At 32.8% G+C, this 18,513-nt stretch overlaps 1 protein-coding gene across 1 annotated transcript in view; it reads left to right on the forward strand.

Annotated features, from left to right (window-relative positions):
- DDR2_2 (DNA damage responsive protein) overlaps positions 1-16,063 on the forward strand; it is an 84,111-nt gene extending 68,048 nt beyond the window's left edge. Inside the window, exons 9-12 of the mRNA XM_012936236.2 lie at positions 2,975-3,157; positions 5,152-5,838; positions 9,189-9,704; positions 13,047-16,063. Coding sequence (XP_012791690.1) covers positions 2,975-3,157; positions 5,152-5,838; positions 9,189-9,704; positions 13,047-13,828 — 2,168 coding nt within the window. The 3' untranslated portion in view covers positions 13,829-16,063. The remainder of the gene's footprint in view (positions 1-2,974; positions 3,158-5,151; positions 5,839-9,188; positions 9,705-13,046) is intronic.
- The last annotated feature ends 2,450 nt before the right edge of the window (positions 16,064-18,513 follow it).

Genomic DNA, 18,513 nt, shown 5'->3' on the forward strand with positions numbered 1-18,513 from the left:
CAATTAGGCACATCCTATCTGTTCTATAAACGAATCACAGTTTCTCATTAGAGGTGTTAGTTAATCGGGAAATGTAATTCATCAATGACATTGAATAGTAATCACATTCTGTCATAAACTGTATCTGCTGCTGTGAGTGTTGACCTACTGGATTCTGATTTGTGAATTATTTTTATTGAATGATAGCAAAGATTCATATATATCATTCACAAATTCCTATAAGCTTTTCCCGAGTTCTTCCCGAATTTCATATCAAACAATTTTTGTCAAAACCACTAATATACAAATAAGAATATGGAAGTGAAATCGTCTATTTCATGGATGATGACTCGTCATTAGTGCCTTGACTAAGTTATTGAACATTCCATAACATGCGTATCAGGCTAATCATCATATATATACATTTTTTGTAATCGTAACAAATGGTTCGATTTCATGAATATAAACCCTTCGAATTTAAATGACTGAATCCGTCTCTAATTCACTACTAATATCATCCTTAAGTTAATAGAACAGCTCAAGTAGAACTTCCTTTCGATTACTTGTAAACATTTAGTGTAGTCTAATCATTAGTATAGGGAATCGTGAAGATTATTGAATATTTTCGTTCATATCACTAATTGACCTTAATTAGAAAACCAAAAACAGTCCTTTTGCTCTTGGACCATTGAGTCGGCATTCAACAGTGTACATGTTTAACTTAAATCAATTCATTATATTCCCTAGCCAACTTTAATGCTGTTGGTGGTGGATCGTCAATTCACCAACTAGTCACAACTTCTCATTAGAGCTTCAGGAATCACCATTCGAACTTAGTCACTTGTGATTATACAATTTATTATTATTCAGTATTATATTTTTGGTACAATACAGCACAAAGTATTTCAACAAGTTTTCGTTTCTTATTTCTTGATCGATCTCGACGATAAATATAGGGTGATCTCCAGTTAGATATTAGCAGTTCAGGAACCGACATATGAATAATGCTCATTATTTTCGATGTATATTGCTAGCAACCACAATTTCTCTGATTGTGCTTTTTCATAAATTGTACAGCGAAAGGTTGTAAACTTTTCATTAACTTTTCATAACCTATTCAGGTGCTGAATAGGTTTTGCGATTAATATACATAAACATGTGTTAAAACAAACAGAAAAACAGAAAACTTGTTGAAATATCTAGATGACAGGAACAGGTAGCCCAGATATTCAAGCAGGTCGCTAATAATGACCAGCTTCATTGTGATCATCAATAAGAGGAAGTTAAACTAGTAGTATTTTTATGAAAAGTTAAAATATCTGATAGAAATAGACACCAAGAACATATGTACCGATAACAATAATGATAAACATAACAATAATTTTACTGATGATGATAATAATTGAGAAATTTGTAAACATATTCTTTAAGACGAAAACATGTTTCAACTTAAAGCAATATTTAATGTTAATGTTTATTTATTTATTTGTTTACTTTGTTATTGCTATATATATGTGTGTGTGTTTGTCTTCGTTTTGTTAACGTCAAATCATGTTGACTCCTTTGTTTTGTCTTCTTATTTTCTTGTTTAATAACAAGAATCAGAAGTGATTCTCAAATTGTGACAATCTACTTTTTTTTTTCTTCAAGTACAAAATTGTCTCCTATTGTCTAGCGAGTTGACTAATACTAATACTGTTTGTTTGATTGTCTAATTGCTAATATATGTATATACGTATATATATATATATATATATATATATATATATATATATATATATATATATATATATATATACTTGTTTACATGGTATGCACATATAAGTAGGTAAGTAGTTTGTTATTTGCATACAGGATGGTTGTACGTGACCACATTTTCGATTTTGTAAATAAACATATTTATATCGAAGTGAACAGATTTTTTTTTGAGAAAAAAAAACATATTTATTCCTCAAGTTGTGATATGATTATTAATTGGATTATTTATTTATATGTATTTAAATGAGTTGACAATTATCATCTTTTCAAATAATTATGTCTATTATAACAGTGTTTATTATGCACAAAATCCAGTCAGCATGGTAATGCGAAAGAAGCAGCAAACTGATGGTAATCTGTGTAGTTTAATATTCGTAAACAGTCAAGTTATTATTAGTTCATGTATTCGTGGCAAGTGATTTTTGTACGTTGAAACGAACTTATGATGTGTTATGGTTTAAATATGAATATATTGTCACTACAAATCTCTAAACACATTCAGGATTATACTCTTCAAATGAACAGCATTCACTTAATCCGGTCGAAGCATTTCCTGAGTAGGATGAGACAATCGAATGAACAACTTTGAAGTTAGGTACAGGATACTAAACAAAGAGGGTAAATTGGTTGGTGAGTTAATGGTTCTCCGTCGACTGAACTGATTAAAATATGTATCATTTATACCCAACAAACACTTACTTCGATGCACGATGTTACTGATATAAGATTAGTTCGGAAGAAAACTACCGGCGGTCAAAACAAAACCGTCCACTTAGTTATTGATCGTTGGACTTGGTTATGTAAGTATATCTAAACCATCTGATCGGGGCCCTTGTGATTCGTTCATTCTTTGTCTTCTCTTAGATCTTGAATTGTAAAAGCTAAACTTTTTATCTGACGAATTCATTCTTTAATTATTGCCTACACCTAATTTTTCCTACCATTATTGATTACTTTTACTGCTCCCAACATTCTGGTATTTATCTTGGTGATATATTGTTGTGCTAATGTGGTGAGGCAACTCGAATCGATAAAGAAATGTGCCAGGTTCTGGGTTTGTGACTAACTGACTGATTCACTCACTGCTCACCATATCACACACACGAGTATAATCATTTGCAGAGAGATATCAGTGATTAAATAATAAAACATCAATTTTTACACAATTTGATTATTTAATTAACATTCCTATACATATGCTTTTACATATATGTATATTACTTTTTACCTATTTCAGCATACTTATCAAATGAAGTTGTTTTACAAACAGAACAGTCTGATGATCCTATTCAAAAGACTGCTGATTTCGATTCAACTGATATTGACTTAGAAGCGGAAAGACTATTGGTTATGTCGAAACCGTCATCGTCCGATCAAGCACAAAGTTTATCAGTGAAGAATTCGCCCTCGGTACAAAAAGGTAAGATGTTTAACATAACATAATATTTGGAGAGAGAAATGTCTTATGTGTGGTGTGTAGCAGTTGCACCCATGTATGTTTGGTAAATGTGATAGTTGTCTTCTACTTCAAGATGTATGATCATATACTTACAGCTTTTCTTGATGAATTGTTGCGTGTGTAAAGCAGTCGACCGTCAACTAATGGTATTAAGTAAGTCACAGGTTGAAACCCCTCTCCATTTAACTTAATTTAGACAATCGGGTATTATTATTAACACTTTCATACATATAGTTTGCCTTAAACCCGAATATATAACCATGTATAAATAACTGATCACTGAGTAGTCACCAATGTCATGTTTGTCTAATCACTTAGTGCTAGTCGAATTCAATCGACCAAGTTGCAGTGGGCCATTACATCTAATTAATTTGACATTGAGTGCACTATTTTAAGATATTATAGGATGGAAGTAGTTAACAAAAGACCCTCGACCTAAGCTTTATACTCTCTCACATTCGTGGTGACATTGCGATTTCATCGATAGAATTCGTTTAACACTAAATGACTAGACACACATGATTTAAATTACTACTCAGGAATTGACCGCTTTTAAAGATATCTTAGTCTTACCGGGGATCAGGCCCAACCCGAATATCTTAATGGTATTGTCTCAAAATGTAAAACTGGATGATGACACGTATTTGAATCTCACAAGAATTATCAGTTCCCATATGATTTCATGTGTATGCCTTACTAAAGAATGCTAACAGACACGAAATTTAGTCTCAAGGTTTTCTGTCTATTACCTAGCATAAGATCTGTCACTGGTTAATGGGCTAAAACTAGAAATCAGTACCAATATGTATTCTAACTCACATAAATATTCCACGCAGGGATTTGGTAGTGGCTGGTTCTATGTCAAGCCCATATAGGCTATTCTAGAGTCTGGACAGACCAACCTATCCATTCTTCTCAAGCTACATTTTGACCTTGGCACTTATTATCTCCGTTTTTTATATGATCGTATGTGTTATTTGCTTATCATATTCATTATGTATCTGCAACTTATTTTTGGTTTGACTATAAATATTGTGTCGAGCTAGATCAAAACTCCCCCAAATGCCCTGGTACGGCCGAAGGTGGGAAGAGTCAGCTCTCCCTCTCCAAATGCTCTCACATGGCTACGCGTGTACAGCCACTGCCACGGAAGTTCTGCTCACTGCATTCTTGCAGCCGGGGTGTTTTTTCGAAATCAAGATGACAAAAAGCGAATGTCCGGCTCTTTAACCGGGCTGGTGAATACGGAAGATCCACCTAGGTGAGTTGGAAAGCCCTGATTCCAAATCAATGGTACATCTGAGCTCTAGGATCCTGAGCAAATAAATGGCGTACGAACCAATTATTAGTCACCGGCTACGATGGAACTGGGGAACATATGTATTCGGTACCCCCTTGTACCAATATTTATGTGTTCAAATAAATAAATAATAAGATCCAAACGAGTTGGCTAATTCACCTTCTCCACGGCGCGTCACTTCGTCTTGTCCCGCTTCTCTCTCTTCACTCCGTCTCTGTGACTATCTGTTCAGATCAATGATTGTATGAAATATACGTAAAATCCATTCTTGTATTTGACTTGTTTAATTCCGTTATTCACTATCGCGATTTAAGTCGATGAAAAATATACTACGGTTGGCGACATGTATATTTCGATGATAATGAGCATACGATTTAACTGGAGTCAGATATAGGGCCACTTAAGTTTACTTCCTGACCTCCATGAAGCTTTCTTATAACGATACAAATCCTTTTCTAATTGTTCATTCGTTGTGATATATACATTGAACATTTTATTGATTGATTATAACTGTGCGATCCCAACACAGATCCTATCAAGTTCTTCATTAAGGTTATACTTCTAGTGTTATTTTATATCATTGTAGAGGTACTTAGTGAAAATGTTATATGTTGTCTCAGTTATTATTTTCTGTTATTTTTCGACTTATTTACAGATCTCGACATTGAGAAGCCATCATCATCAGTATCATTAGCCCAAGTTACATTGTCCACAGCGTCATCAATATCGTCTTCACCATTTGACACACCGATTAGTGCAACATTCAAATTGAGAGGATCAAATGTACCATATATCATCGCGATTATATGTTGTTGTTTAGGCTCATTTGCATTTGCATGCTTTTTTGCATTTATGATATTTCGATTGAAACGTTACCGAAAGAGACGTTTGAAAAAATTGCAGAAACAACAAAAGCTTCCACATACTTTAGATAAACAATCATCTATGCACCATCAACATTTACTTCTTACAACAGCTGGACAAAATCAAAATTCTTTGTCGTCTACACTGTCTACTCCTCCTTCTTGCTTATCATCATCTACATCTGCACCGACTTCTGTTCCTGCCTTAAACAATACATCATCATTACATCAGTATAACCAGTTAAAATTGTCTAATGGGAATCATTATGCTACTGATATTCATAGTAATAACAATAATAGTAATAAGGTGGTGCATTCCAATGTTGTCAGCCTCTTACAAACTCCAACAGCTATGGATATGCATAATAATTATAATCATTTGACTGGAGCTTTTTCTCAAGGTTACTCTGACATGTTGACTCATCATCATCCAGCTGGAACAATTTGCACTCCATACTCAACTAATGGAATTGATCAAGGTAATCTGATAACGATAATGAAGTTGTGGTTGTTTAGTTGTTAACTTTATTCCCATATGGGTTCAAGTTGTTTATACATTACTGTCATTGTCATACTTCTTGTTCAATTTACAATAGATAATGACGCACTGTGATTAGTTTGTCATTTGTTTTGTGACTGACTCATTTATTCTACTAATCGCGTGTTACTCTATTGTCACTGATTTGATGCATTTTTTTAATGACTCATAATGACACATTCAACTAAATGATATTTTTGCATTTATCTTAATCAGTCTTGATAGAAAAATGACTTTAGTCAGCTTCAAATCCTAGTTTCTTTTATGTGTCTAAGCCATGTCATTAGGATTTCCCTCCTCTATAGGGTGACATTATGAGTCATGTTTTCAGTGCTCAATAAACATGGCCTAGGTAGGTCAAGTAAGATATTCAGCCCATGTAAGAGCTTAATTTTCACTGAGGATTTTATTTCAAATCTTGCTTTCATACTATTGTTTGTATTTTTCATCTGATATATTGGTCTGTGCAACACTGACATAATCATAATAGACGGTTTTGGACGCCATCAGAGGCTTAATATAAACTACTATAATATTAAGGATTCATTCACTAAATGAATGGGTAAATGACTGAAAAGTACAGGATTAAAAGACAAGTGTTGAACATTGGTAATATTGCGGATAACCTTAACCTAAAAAGATTGCAAGCTGCTAAGATCGTTTACCCCTTTTTTCGCCTTAAGTAGTACATCATAGTACATCATGGTATTACAACTTGGTTGGTTGCAATTCATATTGTCACGGTTAAGTACGCGATCTTCGTGGTTCTTTGTTATTGGCAAACACTGATTAACTTCTCTGATGGACTATTTTATTACTACCACTGCTACTATGATATCCCATAAATGAAATGTTTCGACTTTATAAATGTGACAAACTTTTAAATTCTCGAGTGGCTCCCTCACATTTGGTAAATAGGTTGTAGAGATTCTTCTTCTTATTAATAATAATAATAATAATAATAATAATAATAATAATAATAATAATAATAATAATAATCACATTCCGGGAAGTAGCCTTACGATGATTTGATTTATAGTCATAAAATATACAAACTACAATTATTACGTAAAACGAAAAGATATGTTTCGGTATTTACATGTAAATCAGTTGTTTTCACTTCAAGTAATGGGAGTCATTTTAAGGATAGGCATGCCAGCATTATTTGAATGTGGTTACTATGTGTTTGTTAAATGAATTCTGGTCTAAATTGTATTTGATACATTCTATCTTTCCGAGCTACATTTATCAATAATGAATCGTGATTCTCCCCCATGTTCTTTCTCTCTAAATATAACAGAGGTAGTTATATCTTGTACACTGTTACATTCTCAGTGAACATTTTTGACGTACGTAATGAACTCAATTTCACCGACCGAGTTTTACAGATGACTTGAAGGAGTTTTCTTCTGTTGTTGTCGTTTTTATTGTTCGTATTATCTCGTCTTGGTTTGTCTGCCTTTGTTGATTTATTAAGTATTTTGGCTCCATAATAAACCTGTCATGTGATTGGTTGTTTTCCTCTTCACTACATGGTTTATTACATCGTTTATTATTATTATTATCATTGAATAACAAGTTAATTAAGAAGTAAATACACATTTTATTGTGAATATATATAAACCGGTAGCTTGATAGTGGTAATAGTAATTACCATAAGAGGTTCTTTTTTCATCTGGAAGATTGACTATAGACTGGTTGGAGGTTAAGGGTGGGGTATCTTTAATATGGTATGAAACCAAGATTACTTTAGTCTGGTTACTTGTAAATTCGTTTATCTCCACATAAATAAAATAAGTTTATTATTGAATGAATAAAGCATTCCCAGTTAAGAACATACACGTCTACTTATGTGTGTATACATGATCATAGAAACAAACATGTTCATGTATTCTTTTTGAATTCTGTCTATGGGTTATTTTAATTCTGTCTAAATTATAATTTGGTTGCTTTACAAATCAGTAGATTATTTTGCCTATTAGCAATTTAAGTGTCTCAGTAAATATTTGCAATCATAAAAAATTCTACTGATAATGTGAGAAAATAATATCTTGGTTCTGTTTACATGGGGGGGGGTGATGTTGGTAATAGTAGTAGTAGGTCAACTACTTAGTTATTTTATTTATTCTTGTATCCAAGATAATATTTATCAGTTAGTATGACAATTATAATTAGGATTGGGTTATTAACCAACAATCAGACAGACACTGAGAGAGAGATGGTGAGTCAGTGAGTTGTTGTAGTAGCAGTATTATTGATTCACAATAAACTGATGCGATTTTGAACTTAAGAATGCCCCAATGGCAGACAGAATAATGATAATACAATCATTAATGTTTCTCTTTCAACTGGGAAATAACAATTAAATTCAACATATGTTATTTAAGTAGTTTTCTTTGATTATTCTTAACTTATTCGTATTCTAAAGTTATTACTGTGATAAGACCTAGTGTGTGTATGTGTGTGTGTCGTACTGGATTGGCGTAGTATTTTTGTCGTTAGGGTAGTTGAATAATCCAAGATAATACAATAATGGATGTTTTTGATTAGTTGATAACATGTATACATCGGAATTATAATCTTTATTGTGCGAATGAATTTCGGTTGTTAATAATAACTCCTGAAGAAGACAGTTGTTTCTCCTTTGAGAAAGTGCTACGTGTCGTGATTTACGCCATTTACATTGTACAAGTTAATCAGTGGAATTCTATCATTACTGATGTCTAACATTATGAATCCTGTAATGTATATTAGGTCTGAATACTGTGCAGTTAACGTAGTGCATTTTAAATCCAACCTACAAGAAAGCACGGGTTTCATTCAAGTCGTAAAAAGGAATATTGGCAACCATGAAATCACAGCTTTGTATTTTGTCGGTTAACTTTAAACACTGTTTGCTAATTTTAGTTCTTTAGAAATTGTTAGATTACATACCGCGAACTATCTTTGGTTAGACAACCATTTTAAACTAGAAGGCATTGGACAGTTGTTTTGTACTAGTATAGCAAATAAATGACTTTAGGAATATAAATTATTCGTTCGAAGGTTAAATATGCATGGCGAGGCTTGAAGGTCCTGGATTCAATCCCCGATGAGACTGTGGGTCATGAACTGCTGAGGGGTCTTGTAATAGAAGTAAACAGATGTCTAGTGTTTTGCTAGTTGTCTAATCAAATCCAGTCCGTAATGTGAGTTTTTTTTAAAAGGAATATTGAGTTATTTTCTAAATTTCTTATATTATTTTAAACCACAAAATGTTGGTATTTTCTTTTTTAAAAACATACATTGTAGATGGTTTGCTAGCTTTTCAATTGTTACAACATGGTCCTACGGTTGGATCGAATTTTTCTGCATTAAATGGTTTAACATTAGCTCGTCGTGGACTATCTGACAATAATAGTAATAATAACAATAGTCCTGGTGTTTTCACGGTACATCCAATGGTTACACTAGGAACAGATAATAAATTAATCGGCGTAAATTTACCACCGACAAGTTGTAATTTTGCACCTCAACTAAAAGGTAATCTACTCTGTTCACAAAACAGTAACAATAATGTCAACAACGGTGTAATAAATACCAATTTTGTTGCCCCGCATTCATCGTTGCCCCCACCTCCTCCTCCACCAGATCAACCGTTACCGCCTTTGCCGACTTTGTCATCGGATTTGAATAATGCAAACAATCGCCTATTGATTAATACATCATTGTCACCTGTTTACCCGTATGCTGCTACTGCAGCCGCTGTATCGTCATCGTTCGCCTCACAAGCATATCCAAATGAAAATAGCTTTATACTATCCATAGGTATGTTGTATATACTCATCGATATCTATCTAGCTGTCCATTCATATATTTAGTTATGAGTGTTATATGCAATACTGTAATTTACTCTCATCTTATTTACAGGGAAAATTAATTATTGAGTTTGTAGAATACTGTGGAATAATTATGATTTTTGTTATTATCATTACTAGTAAATAAATTCCCTCGATATGTATAGCAGATATTCAGGTGAAAATTATCAACGGTTAAATGTTAAGCAGAGATGAGTAGTGGCTAACAGAGAAATCCAGGACGCTCACTTTGTCCTGTTTGGGACTCATCAACTGGATGTATCTGCTTTCCAGTATTGATGTTCATTCCGGGACTGGAACTCAGTATCATTCACTTCAAAAATCATCGAATTATCCGTTCAGCTACTGAGTCCAGATCGCCAATGTGTGCAGTGGGGTGAATTTTAATTCATATATATTGGTTGGTGTTTAGAATTGCAATTGAATGATCGTCAACTCTGTGATACAGATACATTAATCTGATAATTCCCGAACAGGACGAAATGCGTGTTTTGGATTGCATTCCTAGCTACCATCTATATCCTCTTAAAATGCTTGCGACTGAACTGGAATATAGGAGCAATCCTCACAAGATGCATGTATACGAAAAAAGAGATTGATCAATTTCTGTCGTAAACATCAATGAGAAGATCCAAGTCACCAGCACATAGGAATTTAATGTTAGAGTAAATATTTTTTTATAAGTCATAAGAAACCATTTTTGTTTTTAATCCAACTTCTTGTATCACTTACTTATTTGGATCACGTGACAAAAAGCTCACTAATGAAGCGTCCACTTAATGCCTATCAAACCAATGACCTTCACTTGACTAACAACACAACTAATCGTCAACAACGACGACTGAATATCATAACTCCTATTGGTCTCCACAACTCCTATCATCGCCGGTCAATTAAAAGACGAGAATACCAAGCTGATCTACTTTTAATTATTGTATAATATTGTTATTTTTATTCAGAAACTCATGAATATATGCACCGATCACGCGCCTTACAACTTAATAAAAGTAGGAAAACATAATTCCCTATATTAAGTAGACGGTGGTCATATGTAATGCAAAACTGAATAGTAATAAGTGAATTATTAATTAACGATAATTTACAAACGGTAAAACCTAGCACAATGGTTAATAAATGAATACTTACAATAAAAGCCATATAATATTACTATAAATTAACTAAATATTTAATTAATACACAATAAGCATATTTATGATAATTTTCCTCGGAATAGTTCTAAAAGTCTCATCTCTTCCGATTATTCGTCTTGATCTAACTGTTCACACCTATTCATGATGATAATAGTAGTCATAACAATACGCTAGCGTTGTAACAGTTGGAAAAGTAAAATAAGGTCATAAGGGTAAAAACAATAATCGAGATGAACATTCTCTATTTATGATGGGTAGGGGAGTGAAAACAGTGATGTATTGAGAGGAAGGCAATCAATTGGAGAGTGAAATAGGTACTCACCAATGATACTAGATAATGATTGTAATATGATTGAAAGTTTGCTGAAAGCTGAATGAGTCTAAACAATTCAATAATTATGATGCCCAAAGTATTCTAGGATGATTGACCAATAATATTATCAGTATGGGGTTGTGGGAGGTTGTTAAGTTTTTAATTGAGATCATGAATCGATCGATGTTGGAATACCGTTGAAAACCTGAAAGCACTGAACGACCGTTTTGTTCCAATGTGGAACTCCTCAGCAGTGCTCGCCCATGATCCAATATGCAGGGTTTGAACCCAGGACCTTCGGTATCACGCACGAATACTCAACCTCTAGACCACTGGGCCTGCATCCGACGGTGTTAATGTCTAACTTCAACCAATCCATTATATTAAGAGACCGTCCACCATTGCCTTAAGTGAGTAACTGCCGGCTCAGCATCTGCGTGCAGGATCTAGTGTCCTGGGTTCGAGTGTCCCGCGCGGAATTGTGGATGCGCACTGCCGAGGATTCTCATAATAGGACGGAATGGCCGTCCAGTGCTTTCAGGTTTTCAATGGTGGGCTAACATCCATCGATTCATGCTCTTAATAATATTATATTTTTACAAAATACTTAAATTAACAGGTTGACAGTTGTTCTACCATTCCTTAATAGTTTTCAACGATTCTGTAATGGATGATAATTTATGGTAAAAAATGTCCCATACAAGTTCTTCAAATCTGCATGAATTATGTATTGAGTTTGATTTTATAGTGTTTACTCTGTATGTATGTTGTGTGTTGATTCCACACTTCAAATTTAATTAGTCAAATGGAACATGGAACCTGACACATGTGTACATCGGTTCAAGCTATTATAACCCATTAACACAAAGAAATGAAATTGTCAGTGAGAATCCCAAAGTAGTAAAGTTAGTAACTATATTAGTGAGAATAGAAAATGTAAAACATTAGAGAAACAATTTGAGAAGGAAATATAAATTAGGGAAATAATGAAAAGCATTTTTAAAGAATTTAAAAAATTTGAATGAAAGGCATAATGAAAATACTTGAAAATAGACTATTACTTCTTGTATTATGTGTTATTGTAAAAACAAACTTTCTTCATTGAACATATATTTGTGTTTTGAGTTTTATTTTATTGATAACTACTGACTAACTGGCTAGTTTGACCGAATTGTTTATTTGTGTAGATTAAATATTTGAATAAATTAAATATTTTAATAATTTTAAATCATTTTAATGATAGAGGCAATATTCTTTCTTTTTTTTTTTGTTGTTACTATAATTTATTTATATCAGAAGTATGAACTTAATCAGATATCACATATTTAAAAAGCAACCATACATAATTACGTCATTGTGTCGACTTTAATATGTTGTATTTTTAGTTGTTACCAAGTTCTGTTAATTCAGATATTCACAGTTGACGCAAATAAGTACGAGTCCATGCCACTTATTCTCGTTCATTATATGCTATTTTTATTGTCACTGAAGTTCTTACATAAATTTTATATTTAAATGTTTTTCAAAAACCAAGGAGTTAATAATTATTCATAAGATATAGAAATAATTTCATTGGATAAATTCTAAAACTCACGATGTTGTGGAATTAAATTACGAAAAGCTTAAAAGTTGAACACCGTCTTTACGATAATACATCCGACCGATGAGTCACATATAGTATGAAACAGGAATCTGATTCCACGAATAACCACAGTCCATCTATTCTAACTAACTAGTTATATTTAAAACATGATAATTACTGTTTTTATTATTTAACACACATAGACATACTTTAATTTCTATTCTCTTATCATATTCTTTGTTTTAGATAGTCCAATGCCAGAATATGCAAGCGCTTCATTATTCAGTGGTACAGGAAGTGGAACAATAAGTTTAGGTCCAAATGATCTTAGAAATTCTATCATCTCAAAAACTACTTTTGATAGTTGTGATACACCGAATAAATATAAGCAATTGATGGAAACTTATTGTGTACCACAACATATGAACTCATGTTTTTGGTCATCAAATTATAATAATGATTTAAATCACTGTCAGTTAAATTTTAATGGTATTCCTAAATTATCTACTATCACAGGGACAGTACAAATGGCGGCAGCAACATCATCCGATAATACTCATAACAATACACAAAGTAGTAGTATAAATAATGAAAATCTCTCGGAGAGTTTAGATTCGAGTGGTATGTATTATTTAACACATAAAAAACATAACAACGATGATAATAATAATGATAACATTTCTCCTAATTTAATTCAAAATCCTGCAGTGTTTTTACCGTTTACTGCTGGTGGTGGTACTTCACCGGCAGCAACAGCAGCAGCACCGCAACAACAACCACCACCACTGGGAGCACACTTAATACCGATTCGAACAATCGGCTTACGATCTGGCAGTGGTATTGCTAGTGGTGGAATTATATTAGCGAATAGAGATAATTCAATATCCAACATTCATTATCAATCTGCTCTGACTACTACTACTCCTGCTAGTTCAAATCACTTCCATCATCACCATGGTGACGAGAATATGAAAGATTTAAACAATTTTACAATACAACAAACAACCACTATCACCCCAAATAGGTAGAAAAAGTTTTTCCTATATTTCTTAAATAATCAGAAATTTTTCTATTGTTAACCAATCATGTGTTGTTATTACGGCTGGAGTTTCCCCTAATTTCTATTTTAATCATTTTTTGTTTGATTCAGCATATAAATGATAAAATTTGAAAAGTCAATATACATATGCACGGTTCAATATTCAATTGTTATATTGTTCTCTTTGTGAATACATCCACTTTTTTGATTGATTTGACAAAATTCTAATTTGTTTTCCCTGTGATGATTATAGTTCTATTATCATTATCATTATTGTTATGAAGATATTTAACGCATACACACACACACACACACACATAGGAGTCGTAAAACACAATACATAATTGAGTGTAATCTCCTATTATTATTTGTATAATGATTACTAAAAAACTAAGTTTTACCGTCGTTTTGTTATGCTTTTGGCTCTCCAGAAAATCTTTTCTAATTTGTAAACACCATTTTTTAATTATTGAAGTTGTTTTTTCTCTTATCAAATGTGTGATACATAATGAAATTAATCAACAAATCAAGTCCTATAGATTGCGCTTTCTGTTGTTTGTGTACTTGTTTACTGAATGATCAGTTAGTTCAACGAACGATATAATTGTGTAAATCTTGTTAAAATATGAACAGCGGTAATAATAATAATATCTTCATATCAAAAGTCCATTCATGTATTTATGATGCCCTCCTCCCAAAAAGTAGTCATGTAATTTATGTTCATATTCAATAATTGGTTGGATGTATATGTTTTGGTCATGTACATTTCATACTCAATCACATTCATTATCCTATATTATTATGCAATCTTTATATATGTATATGTTTATACAATTAGAGTTGTTCTATTTACGACTACCGAGTTGGGTTTTTTTTAAAAATTTTAATTATAACGTGAACAGACCAATTAAGTTTCATGAAACAACGAACTTTTGAAGGTGTTATATAATAATCTTTAATTACTGAAATTTTTGTTTACCTTTTCTCTTCTGTTTTTTGTTACACACAGATGGAGGAGAGTAGGTGTAGATTGAATCGACTAATACTACTATTAATTCCCACTGTTTATATTGTACTCCTGGGTTTTTTCTTTCTAGATTCATTTCTATTTCAGATTCATTTTTATGCCTAAAGAATTTATGTAGGTGAGGCAGACCAGTTTACTGTCATCTCATTACATACTAAGTTATTTTCACTCCTTTCTTTCTTGACTAGTCACTTTTGTTTCTTCACTATCAGCGTGAAGCGTTATTTGTCAATGATTTCTTCATTAAGAATAAACCAAATAGTTATGGTTATCTGATACACTTTGTTCAGTTTCGCCCTGTGTAATTTCTCCTGTTAACTTCGTCTTATCTGTTTTGTTTTCTGTTTTATTTCTCTGGTTATTGTTATCGTCCTATCCAGTCATTATCATTGTTTTTTCTCTGCTACCCGCCTCCTTTATGGTCTTTTTCTCTATGAAATTTCAAACATGAATAAATATTTCATTGAGCGCCTTGATTTGTTATATGAATTTATTCATATATCTATATATAGACATACATTCATACGTACACATGTTCATATTTGATATTTGTATGTTTATTTATTTATATTATCTTTCTTTCTTTTCTCAAAAAGTAATAAGCAACAAATAAACACATTTACTTGTTGACAGATTTTTTTCCCGTTTCACTTTTCTTCTTACACCGTCCTCTTTGTTTTATTATCTTCTTGGCTTTTTGTGACGAACACACACTCACACATGGAACAGTCTACGGCTTTTTTATTTGTATGCGAGAATTTGAAGGCTGTTATTGATTTATATTATTATAATTATTATTGTTACTATTATTACTATTATTATTATTCTGATTAAGTCAATCGGGATCAGTATTGTATTATTCCTTTGTACATTGTTTACTAAAAATAAACTCTTGTAGTAAAATGAATTTCAATCTTTTGATAAAAATCAAATATGAGACATATTTTCCGTATATTGTTAGGGTAGTTTGAAGTCGGGGGGAAAGGTTTGGACGTAGTTTTTCGTACTGGTTGACACTTTAGCTAAGTACAGGTATTCGGAATCTTGATGAAACTAATACTGTCGATAAAATACGAAGTCGTGTCACCCAGTTTCATGGTTTCAGATGAATTATAGCAGTATAAAAAAACTTGATCGAACAAATATTTACTAGGTTATAACTCGATGATCAATCTATGTAGACATAGTAATCCTATAGGGGGTCACTTGTGACCTGGACTTCCTGGTAGTAACTTCATTGATATGGGTTCACATGTCAACAAAGATACGGCCTAGGTCAACCAGCCAGGCCTCTTGGGTTATTAACTACAACCACTTAGCACCAGATCAATAATTCTTTATGCAATATTTGTTGAAGTTTCATTAGTTACTAACTGTTTGAATCGTGAACGTTTGTTCAGGTGAAAATCAATTTATTGGCAAGCTTCAACTCATCATTAAACCCAAGGATATGTTCAAAAATGTGAAAAAACGGGGTTGTTTCATTTTTTCTTGGATAATCTGTCACATTTTTTAAAATCCGAATCCAGTTATTTCAGAGAAGTTAGGTAGGAATGATACTAGTTGACTTCAAGCATCAAATTCTCATGTATATATATATATTCTAAGACTATATGTTCTATGTGGTATTCATAGAACTGAAAAGTCTTTACATTTTATTGGTGAATAATTCTATCTGATTTCAAGCTCACCCGAAAGCTTGTTTCACTAAATAAGCCTGTCAATAAAGAAGTTACTGTATACATTTTTATTTTGTTATTAGGATATTGGGTGCCAGTATATTCGTGAATAATATAACTTTTTCAATGTGGAGTACTTATTTACGTATGTTCTATTTGATGAGATCACATAAATGCTGATAAGGTTGGTTTTATGTAAACAAAACTAGACAATTTATTATCTTTACAGATGAAAAATGTCTAACTACATTTTGATCGGAAATAGTACTAGTAAATAGATGTGTAGTTATGATCAGTTAACCAAGTGTGAAATTCTTTTCAAAAATACAACTGAAAAATAAATACAAATTCATGTGACGTTCTTCAGTGATTCTTTTATCACATGTGAGTCATTCAAGACTAATTAAATAAGTTTTTTCAGTTCATTTAAAAATGATTTGTTAAGATGAGTTTTAGAGATTTACGTATCACATAAAATGATGATTCAACTTGACTTCCTATAAATCATAAAATTTATTTCACTGATTGAAATCATGATTCAGTTGAAGTCATGGAAAGCCTGGAAGCACTGGACGGCCGTTTCGTCCTAGTATGAGACTCTTCAGCAGTGCTCATCTGCGATCTGAGATCCGAACGCAGGACCTATCAGTCTCTCGCCAGGTCTAGCTTCAATTGACTCATGATTTCATACAGTGAAATTTCTAAAATCTCCACAAAACCCCTTCTGATAATAAAATTTATTGTCTGGGACGGTGTTTTTGAGAGCAACCACACAAATACTAAAGTAACTTCAGTAAACAATGGGTATTCAATAAAAGTCAATTTATAAATATTAACTGGAAGAAATATACTAGTTAAACCTCCACTTTGAAGCGGTCGACTTGAACTCTCAGAACAGCTGTTAGCTCATTGAATAACATTGTACTGACTTATTGCTAAGTTAGTCATTTCATATAGGATGGAGTACAAGAGGTAATATCCAGTGTAATTAACTTGTTATATTGTACTTGTAACAATCAGTACATTAGAACAATAGACAGAAACTCATATAAATAAGTCTTTGAACACAAACAAAATAAATTTGTTGATCACCTCCGAATAATTATCAATGTTGTTAACAGATCTACCATTTATATAGGCCGTTTAACTTGCTTAACTTACGCCAGTTACCCCTCATGGAGGAGCATAAGCCACTCACCAGCATTCTCCATCCAACTCTGTCCTGGACATTCTTTTCCAGTTGGTTCCAATTGATATTCATTCTTTTGATGTCTGACTCGAATTTCCCACACAATGTGTCACTCGATCTTCTTCTTTCCCTTTACCACTCAGGATTCAAAGTTAACTCTTGCTCGTGATGCAATTTGATGATTTCCGTAATGTGTGTCCCATCCACTTACAACGTCTTTTGTTAATTTTTTCCTTCAGATGGAATCTGGTTTGTTCTCTCACATAGTAGTCTGTTACTGATAGTATTGGGTCAACGGAAATTCAGTATATTTCGGTGACAATTGTTTATAAATACTTGTACTTATTTGATGAATTTTGTGATGGTTCTCTGAATTTCAAGTGCGTACAATAGAACTGTGTTGACGTTGATATTGAATATTCTGAGTTTGAAGTTTTGTTTTAGAGAGTTGTTTTTATTTCCATATGTTGTTCAATTGTATGAATGCTGTGGTTGCTTTGCCGATCCTCACCTTTACGTCTGCATCAGATCCTCCCAAATCATCCTGAATAGAACGTGGAGCATGTCTTCAATTACTCCTATGTGTGACTTCAGTGCTTCCGCTGGTGTATTGTCATGTCCTACATCTTTCTCACTCTTGATTTGTCTGTTGGCCATCCTGATTTCTCCGATCATTGGTGTAGTGACATCTATCGGAAGGTCAGCGTGCTGCTTCGATGTCCAGTGGATTCGATGAAGCTGGCCTATTCACGAGTTCCTTGAATAATTCTACTCATTGC

This window comes from Schistosoma haematobium, chromosome 1 (genome assembly GCF_000699445.3).
Source record: "Schistosoma haematobium chromosome 1, whole genome shotgun sequence".
Classification (NCBI taxonomy): domain Eukaryota; kingdom Metazoa; phylum Platyhelminthes; class Trematoda; order Strigeidida; family Schistosomatidae; genus Schistosoma; species Schistosoma haematobium.